Here is a 10,231-nt window from a genome sequence, read left to right on the forward strand (position 1 = left end):
GGGAGAGGGTGATGAGCATAAATTTCACTTTCCTTTTTTATTTCAATTACAACTTTGGTCATGAAGAATATGTTTCTCTGTTGTCCACGTTCATAAAGCATAAAACAACAGCATCAGAGCACGGTGCAGAGTTTCCAGATGAGTTTACAGTAGTCCCTCGTTCTTATTAAACATCCATGTAGTCCGTTGTATAGAACACTGTAGTTTCCATAGTTTCCCCACAGCAGCAGACACACACAATGACGTCTGCTGGCGCATCATAAACACGTCGGATAGTGAAAGTGCATTCGGATTCTCTAAAGTACCGCAGTGTCTTCTCCTAAGTCCTTTTGAATTGTCCTATCCATTATCCCTTAACCCCGTGACGTTTCACTCAGAGGTCAAGGAATAGGAGATAGGGTTAGAATTTAGGAGCTGATTTTTGGATTATCGGAACGCAACCATGCTCTCCAGTACAGGTTAGCTCTGAGTGTTAGCGATGCTAATGTAAACATGCACCGGCCACATTACGTCCAAAACAGTCGGGCATTGTTTCTGATAGCAACGTTTCCAATAGGGCCGTGGGTTTAAAGCCAGCCTACATTTCCGATATTACGTCATATCGGACACAAATCTGGATCAGCTCCATTGTAGCCCCGTTTTTAGAGATTTGGGTACGGAGGAGAAGATGGAGGGTTTTATTTTCTGGCGCTGCGTAAGTTCCCCGACACACCGGGGACACATACTTATGTATAAAAGACATCACAAAGTGCATTTTGGATGATAGGTCCCCTTTAAACCAACATAAAATGACTTGGTTCATGTCTGAAAGAGGCTTCATGTAGGTTCTGGTGTAGCAATGGTGTAGCAATCAACCAGTTTAAATGCAGTTTAAAATGTATTATAATTTCACTGAGAAACGTTGTGACAGTTTTTGTTTCAGGGTCATTTATTGCTAACTAACAAAAGTTATAGCTACAACCCATTCTCCATCTGTCTTCCTCTTTCCTGCCCTCAGGCTGCTGATATAGTTTTACTCTAAACAGTAACCTTTGACACCACATATCAGCCCATCCAGGATGTTTTCACCAAAACAACCTCAGTAACATAATCACTTTAGCTTTAATGGCTCAGGTGGAGTCTTCACAACCAGGACACCTGACCACTGCCGGGTCCTTCTGCTGCAGGGAACCTTTCACTTTGACTTTTAGTTAAATCTTCTGCATTGCTGTTTGTTAGTTGGCTAACTTTACAGTTTGCTGCAGCCTTAGTTTTAGTTGTTTCCTACATTCATATGCAACAGTTTGACATCAGCAGTGTATGCTTACAGTAATTCGACATTTGCATTAGGGAGCTTCTAGGATTTGATCTGTTTAATGTCGGATCAAAATGGTTTGGACATTTGGGCTTTTATATACAGCTTAAATACATTTCACAATAATTATATACAACTAAATTGCTTTATAATATCATGCCATTCAGTCATTAGAGTTGCAAACTCAAACAAAACAAATGAAAAATGCATAAAAACTACTGATTAGGTTTGATAAAAGATCCAGGTTTAGCTTAAAATTAGAACTTGTTTATTGTTATTTAAGTTAAAATGTAAATTAATAAAAGGGAATGTTAACTTTTGGTTTTACATGATGAGACAATATTTTTCCTTGAACCGTGATTGAAAAGGCAGTTTATTTGCAAGGGAAAACAAGACCAGGTTTGAAAGACGAGATGATCTCAATGTTATCATTTTGTGACCAACTGCATGGTTTCTCTTTCTGCAGAGTCAACAGTGGGTGCAGATACATGAAATCACAAAACATCACATATGAGAGAAATCAAGTATGTGTATAACTATGAGTGTGGAATGAAAACATAGTTCAGCGCATTGTGTCCTGAGTCTGATTCTCCGTCTGTGTTTCTGTTTGCGTGTCGTGAGTTTTCTGCTGTTTCATCCACATGGCTGCGTACAGACCTCCCTGCATCAGCAGCTCTTCGTGTCTGGACAGAGGAAGAAAATAGGATGAGACAAGAAAGAAAACATTTCTGGTAACAACATTCTGATCTTCCAACATAAATGTAGACTGTGGATAAAATCACTAAAAAGTCAGAGGAGTAGCTCACGAGGGCCAATCATCCCAAAACTGTTAAAGAGGCCCTGTTATGCTTTTTGGGGTTCTCCCTTACCTGTAGCGTGTTATATAGGTTTTTGCGCATGTTAACGGTCTACAAATGCTAAAATCCCTGTGTTCCCTCCAGAGGGAGTTTCTCTCCCACACACTCCCCCCCCCTTGCCTGAAACACTCTATTAGACTCCTTTCTTTACTTCTGTAACATAATGACATCACTAAGTTACACTCGATCTTGTCTCGGCTAGCGCTCCAACACATTGTACTTGATAGGCTAAGGGGCGGGACATCTCTAAGTGGTTGACTAATCACAACATAGCCAGCCAACTGGTATGGCATGGTATTTTTTACATGACTTTGCATTGATGGTACATGCCTGCACATTTGGTATTGCCAATAAAAATTGTCTTCACAAATGTAATACATCTGTAAAAATCTCTTTTTCTTATAATACCTTAATGTTAATGTTTTCTGTTATTGTGAGGAACAAAAATGGTGAAAAAAGGAGGAATTTAGTTTTAACAAAAAAGGAATAGAACGGAAAAGCAGGCAGAGGATAATATGGGTCACTCATAATGTCTTGTACCTTCAGAGCTGCTTTAAAACAAAGTTGAGCTGTATAAAATTCTACTAGCCAACTTTACTATGAATTAGTAAAACCACAAGTGTGTTCCTGTCTGGAATGCCAGACGGAAAGAGAGTGAGAGAGAGAAACACTGCGAGGGTCAGAAATAGAGAAGTAGGAAGAGGTTGATGTGGAGGAAACTAAGAGATAAGTGGAAATGCAGAAATATAATTAGGAACAAGTAGGGGAAATAAAGAGAAACATTGGAGGAAAAGAGGGGAAGAAGTGGCCAAGAGGTCAGCCTGAGGACAGAAAATGTGAGAAAAGTTGAAAAAGGAGACGATAAGGCTTTTGTGATCGTAAAGGGGCTAAAAATACAGATTATATCAATGATTGAGGGATTGCCTCCACATAGCTCTCAAATTGGCGATGGCACAACAATGCCTTTAGTCGTAACGGCGTTATCAGCAGCAGGGCAACACACACACAGTGAGTGTGACATCATTCTCTGTTCGAGACGCCATTACTCCACTATATCTTCACATAGAAAATCGTTTTTTTGCTGCCATATAAATGATCTGAATGTAACCTTTGAGTTTTCCAAAGATGTATCATCACACTCCCATAACCCAAACCGGCGGAGATTGTACAAATGATGAACTATCCAAGCAGACTTACTTGGCTGTGTCTGCCCTAGAAGACATTGTTGGTGTGGTTGATCGCTACAAACACACTTGTATAATGTGTACATGTAAGCTTGGACGCAGGTTGTATTCATAAGCAAACAGCATTTTAAGTATTAGCCATCTTAGCGCAGACGTAGTCCTCGTAAAGAATGTTAAGCACAGGGAAAGCCTGAGGACGGGATGAGGCCTCTTCCTGTCTCTGTTTCACTCCCACACTTTGTGGCAGAAATCGGTGTATTTTGACACCGGAGGTTCAATGAGCCCATCTTGTGTTTACATCACAATGTCGATCAAAAGATGAATGCTTTTTGGTTGGTGTTCCCCACACATGCCTGCAGGGACAAACAAAGTCCCTGCAGATGTTTACCATCAACCACAGTGCCATATGTGACTAACTCCTCTCTGCTGTTATCAATACCTGAGTAATAACATGGACAATATATTCATCTGGATGATCAATTTTAAACTTCAGAAAGAGGAAAATCCACTTGTGTCTCCTCTTCCCACTGCCTATGTGAGTGTGAGTGCGAGCGTGCATGTGTTTGTGTGAGAAAGGAAGTCTTCATTACCAGCTCCTATATCAAAAGACTGTACGCATCAACAGTTAAGTGGCAGCTCCATTGTTTGTGTGTTGTGTGTGTGTGTGTGTGTGTGTGTGTGTGTGTGTGTGTGTATATGTGTGTGTGTGTGACGTGTGTGTGTGTGTGTATGTGTGTGATATGGGGTTGTCCATCAGCCTCTGGGGTTGAGAAAGGCACCAGAAGGGTTTAAGGGTCACACACAAAACCACACTCTTAGGTTTTGATCTACAGATAACAAATTTGCAAGCACTTAGGAGACACAGAATCGTTCAGGTGTGTCACACAAGCACAAGATAACATCCCCAACAGATAACCTTACCGTCCTCTCTCCGCTATCTGTCCGTTGTCGACCACCAGGATCTGGTCTGCGCCGACAATAGTGGACAACCTACACAACACAAAAAGAGTAAATGTTTTGGTTTGTGTAGTTTCAGCTACCTAACTATGTATTAGGACATACAAATCATTTTCTCAATAGTACGGTAGTTTTGGTATTGACACAAACAGCTCAAATTAAATAAAAAATAAAAAAGTGAAATACATGTTCATTCATTTGAAATCACTTAGAGAAACACAAACACACTCTGTCTTTACCTCTGTCATACACGTGCAACAAGCCGACACAAACACACACACAGCTGAGCTCTGGGTTGGAGAACTCTTAATGAACCTGTAAATTATTAAAGTTCATGTTTATGACCATTCTCTGATTAAAGGCACACTAATCAAACTGTCTGTCAGCATAATCAACTTTGTAATGTGACCAAATGGGGAGAATGTCTTCCATGTAAGATATCTATAAGTTTGTATCCGTGTCATATTCGTTCTTCTTCTTGAGTAAATAAACATGTGAACATTAGATGTATGGATCTAAACATATTTTTTCATCATCATCAGCTTTATTTAAAGAGACTCTTGGTCTATTATTAAAAGACATACAACACTCAAATATGAATTAAAACAGGCAGTTATACCAATGTTTCCACAGAGGTGACTGGTATCGTACAGCACTGAGACACAGATTTGAAAGCAGCATAATGACAGAGTTATGAGAAACATTCAATCGACAGATGAATTTGTACATCAGATTTCTCAAGAGAGCATGGAACGTGTTGACTCGTGCATTACAAAACATTTCACTTGCACTGCACCACCTTGGTTTTCCAAGCAGTATGCAACCTGGAGCTTCTTGAGGGAGACATGTGTCCCTCATCCCAGGAAGTATTTATACCCATGCCCATGACACAAAAAAAGGTTTTTCAACCATAGAGTTCATGCCTCTCCAAACTGCTGAATGTCACTTCAAGCTTCAGCAGAGCCACCACTCTGATTTAGTGTCACCAAGGCTATCTTTGGACGTCCACCTTCAATATTTGATAGAAAACCTCGGTCAAAGGTAGAAATATCTCTCCCCAGAGACTGAACACGTCATAGCTTTTTTAACCTCTGATTCAGGCTTTAAACCAAGAAGACCAACCCAGTGTGTTTACACAGCATTGGATGTCCGGCTTTTAAGGTCGGGTTCAGAATACACTTTATGCTTCATATCTTCCTATTCTTGGCTGGGATGCAGTGCAACATAGTTCTAGGCAAAACATACATGCATGCTGGCTCATTGGCATACAGATGCCAACCAAGGAAAGTCTGTAATTAGACTACAAGTCTGATGTTAAGAAATCCTGTTAAACTCATAAATTGTTGAGGTGAGTTTCAGCTTGCATTTACACTTGAGGTCCTCACCATTTTTCTTAACGCTTTACACATCATGATTTTACTATTACAAAACAAAACGAAACAGCAGTAGAAATGCCTCTCTGGGACAAATTAAATTACTTTTATATACAACCCATGGTCAATGAGAAAGAAAGTATCATTCTGCTGACCTCCACATTCAATTAATCCTATTCCTAACTAGAAATAAGACCTGCTTTTAAGCAAAACACAACTTTATGTTTTCAACCAATTCATTGCACATCACTACCACCTACCTACTGATAAGAAGTTGAGGAGTTCATCATGTTCAGGAGAAGAAAAACATTCAGTCCATCCAATAACAGAAGTTGATTACAGACTCAACCTTCAAAGTGAAATCATGACCTGTCTGTTGTGATTCCTTGTAGGATCAGGATTGTCTATTGACTTGATCAACTAGGCCTTAGATAAAATGATCACACACACACACACACACACACACACACACACACACACACACACACACACACACACACACACACACACACACACACACACCATCTGCTGCTGCTATTGAAAGATTATTAAGCTGGTGGATCAACTTGTTCAAAGACTGCAGGTCAACGTCAGGTCTGAGAGAAAGACTTGAACAGCAAAACTGGCCCTATACAGATAATTAAAAAAGGAAGATTATAAAGAAATGACCTCACAGCCCAGCTGGTGAGAGTAGTCACAGATGATTAGTCCCGGTCAACATCTGTAAACAATCTTCATTGTGTTTGTTGGGTATAAATGCATCCACAACATTATAATAACAAAACAAGTCAACAGCCATGACGACAGCTTTGTGAAGCTGTATTTAGACAATCACAATGGCACAAGACTAGCTGGTAGTTTGTTTACAATGTTCACCAACTTAGTTTAACATGTATGCTAGCATTTGATAAATAGCAGAAAGTACAGCTGAGGTTGATGGGAAGGTTAGTTATGCAGGTATTTGGTTCTCAATCATAGTGTTGGACACATTGAAAGAAAAATAAATATATATTTCTTGAACCAGAAGTCTCACCTCACCAAGAACATTTGAAACTAAAAAAAGAATATCCTTCAGACATGTTGTTTGGAATCAAGGATCAATATACAGTAGATAGCTTCTGTGTGGGACACTTGGAAAAAAAATATATATTGTACTTTCAACCCATAGCTCTTATAAGTAAAGATTTATCTTAGGTTACATGAAGATTTCAGAGTCTACAAAGAACTTAATGATTCTTTCAATTACATTTTTTTAGCTGATTAACCAAATTGTTATTGCGTTTTAGTTCAGGCATCGGCTTAGCAAAATGAAACGCACCATAGATATTATTGTTGAAGAAGATTTACTTATTTGGTCATTTGGAAAGAGAACCTGGTCATGATCAAATGTGTAAATATGAGAAACTTCATATTGTTCTTCTAGTTATCCATTTGTAGTGTAAATTACAAATGCACTCTTTTAACATTTCTTCTTCCCTACAATAAAAACATGTTTGTGTTGAACTAGAAGGAAAAGAACCCATTGTACTCATGATGTAGAAAACAGGAAATGATAGGGAAAAACATGGCAGATTCAGCACCAGAGGCTACTTCACTCCTGATGCGTTTCAATGACGGAACGACGGTCAGAGCCTTTCAAGTCTTTTTCAATATCACTCAGACAGATTAATAACCAGACATCTGTTTCTTTTACTTTTGTTGACCTGCCATCACACATCACTTCATGTCCTCCAATCAGCTTTTCATTTAATCTCTCCATCCCTCTCTTTGTGTCTGCATCTAATCCCGTTTCTCTTTCACCACATCTATCACACATCCTTCTCCTTTCATCTCTTCATCTGACCATTTTTTTCCTTTTCTGTTTGGTCCTGTATTACAACCGCAAATGTAATCACATTGTTAGAGGCCACTGTCGTGTCCTTGGCAAAATCCGTGTTTGTGAGCTAACGCCACACGAACATGGGTATGTTAGTAATATTGAGTCTTGAAAAGGGTTCAAGATCACTGAAAACAGAGCTTTTGTTAAACTCAAGTCGGGTAAAGATTTTCCGAAACCCAATTTTAAGTGTTGATGTCTAGACAAAGAAAACAGAGTGTTTGGCTTGTAAACATCGTTATACAATTTATAAGCCGACAATTAAGGAGTCACTGCTTGCAACAGTGAAATAAATACATCCGTGGAGGGCGGACATTGCTTGGTTGAATTGAATGACTTTCTATGACCTTTAGTGCAGACATTCATGGTCCTCAGAGGATGTACCCCAGTGACTTTGTTCATCTGCTCACTTTCCTCGAGCGCCACGACGAAACTGACCTTTGCTTGTTTTAGTCTAGACTGATAGTGCACAGAAAAACGGCTAAACATCATCATGTTAAAATTGTCAGTGTCAGCCTGTTAGTATGCAAAGCTGTGTCTACATTTGCTCCTTGTTTGGCTATAGAATGTTTAAATTTCAATTTTTGGAAGGTTAATTGGCTTTGTATCTTAATTCAACACTGTATTTCATTATCTCAGTAGCTGTTCTCTGTGAAATGACAATAAGTCTAGTCAAATCTAATCTAATGTATGGCATCCAGTGGCTATGATTTGCACCAATTGGTGTCTTGACACTCAGAAATTGTGGCTGCTGATCAAGTAAAAAAATGCAACTTATTAGGGTTTTCCCAGTTAAACAACATATCTTGGTAGTATTGTTGTATTGACCACGCGTAGACTGAAACATTGGCACATCCTTATATATAAGGCTATTCTTGGTGCTCTTCCCCCTTATCTAAGGATGTACATAAATAGAAAATGCACAGGATCCTATCGGCTTCGCTCCGAGAACTGTTTCCTTTTAACTGTACCAAAGGTCCGTACTGAACTTGGGAAAAGAGCGTTCAGTTACGCTGCCCCTCAAGCTTGGAACCTGCTTTAAACTGAGCTGAAACTCAGAGAGCTGGTCTCATTAGAAACACTCAAAGCAACTTTAATTGACCTTGAAGCAGGCCGCTTTGTCTGTAAATGCTTTGGCTAAACTTGGGGTATGACTGTGTTGAGGTTGTGTGTTTTTTAATTGTAACTGTAAAACTGTCTGAAACTGTGCTGTTACCATTCTTGGGCCAGGACTCTCTTGAAAAAGAGATTTTTAATCTCAATGAGACCTATCCTGGTTAAATAAAGGTAAAATAAAATAAAAAATAAAAATTGTTACCTGTGTGCGACCACGACAGTCGTCCTGTTGGTGCAGACCTCGGCCAGTGAAGCCTGGATGTTCCTCTCAGTCTGGGTGTCCAGTGAAGACGTGGCCTGGTGGAGTAAACAACACACAGTATAATAGTGTGTACAAATTAATATAAGTAATATGTATAATGTGATTAAATACTACTTGAACGCAGCTACGGAGAGACAATCTCCATAATAACTGATTCAACTTCCAACCCTGTAATTAGTAGATGACCAGCTCAATCTACAGAGCCAAATCCGCCCCAGTGGAGAAATGGTGGGTGGTAAGTTTATAAGGATATAAAGGTTATAAATACAATATATTCAGTGTTGCAATCTTTCATTTCTGTCAAGATATTTCCCTTTTGGCCTGGAATGATACTGCCTCGACCTGACCTGTAGTGAATATTTTAACCCTTAATGTTCCTTTGTAATTCTGCCGGTGGTTAACCTTCTTGTCTATAAGTAACATTTAGTTATAAAGCAAGTATTGAAGTGTGGTAATCCCACTGTTTCCTCACCTCGTCCAGCAGAATGATCCGAGGTTCTTTCAGGATGGTTCGAGCGATCGCCACTCTCTGCTTCTCCCCCCCGCTGAGCTTCAGACCTCGCTCCCCCACCTCCGTGTCATATCCTGATTGGACATAATGGCATCATCTCCATTATTATCATCATTACCCACCTGTATCCAAATATTTCAACTTTCAAATTGGCAAATGTCAGAGGTGGGAAGTAGTGGAGTACAAATACTTTGTTACTGTACTTAAGTACATTTTTCTGGTATCAGTACTTTACTCCACTACTTATTTTTCTGACGACTTTTTACTTTTACTTCTTACATTTTTAACACAAATACCTGCACTTTCTACTTCTTACATTTTTAAAACATGCTTGTTACTTCAGTTTTAATCTATGTTTGGTGGCGTGATCATTATTATTTAGAGTCATTGTGTGCCTATTGATTTTAACACGATCCATGTATCCTTCATTTCCTGGTCTTCTCTAAAGAAGAGGGACCAATGAAAACGTTGTCATGTTGCCGTTGTTCAGCATGGAAACATTCATTAGCTAACAATGACATTATTGTTCTATTAATATAAAGGGAGGTCAGGTACTCTTTAAAACAGCTGGTAGTTATGGGTACTTTTTACTTAAGTACATTTCAAAGCCTCATACTTCTTTACTTTTACTTGAGTAAAGAAGTTTAGTGAGTACTTCTACTTTTATCAGAATATTTTTTAACACGAGTATCTGTACTTCTAATTAAGTAAAGGATGTGTGTACTTTTACCATCTCTGCAGACCTCCACCAAGGCTAACGGTGCATTCACATGCGGTCCCCATTTACCAAATTGTGGAGTT

General features: G+C 39.2%; 1 protein-coding gene across 1 annotated transcript; it reads right to left on the minus strand.

Annotated features, from left to right (window-relative positions):
* Positions 1–1,267: 1,267 nt before the first annotated feature.
* Positions 1,268–9,504, minus strand: LOC104960578 (ATP-binding cassette sub-family B member 6, mitochondrial-like; the record flags this gene model as incomplete). The annotated part of the gene is made up of 4 exons (XM_010788652.1): positions 1,268–1,977; positions 4,257–4,325; positions 8,860–8,954; positions 9,392–9,504. Coding segments are annotated over 4 exons (398 nt in total), but the record flags the coding sequence as incomplete, so codon positions are not given.
* Positions 9,505–10,231: the final 727 nt, after the last annotated feature.

The sequence above is a fragment of the Notothenia coriiceps genome, unplaced genomic scaffold (assembly GCF_000735185.1).
Source record: "Notothenia coriiceps isolate Sejong01 unplaced genomic scaffold, NC01 NC01_scaffold00031980, whole genome shotgun sequence".
NCBI lineage: Eukaryota > Metazoa > Chordata > Actinopteri > Perciformes > Nototheniidae > Notothenia > Notothenia coriiceps.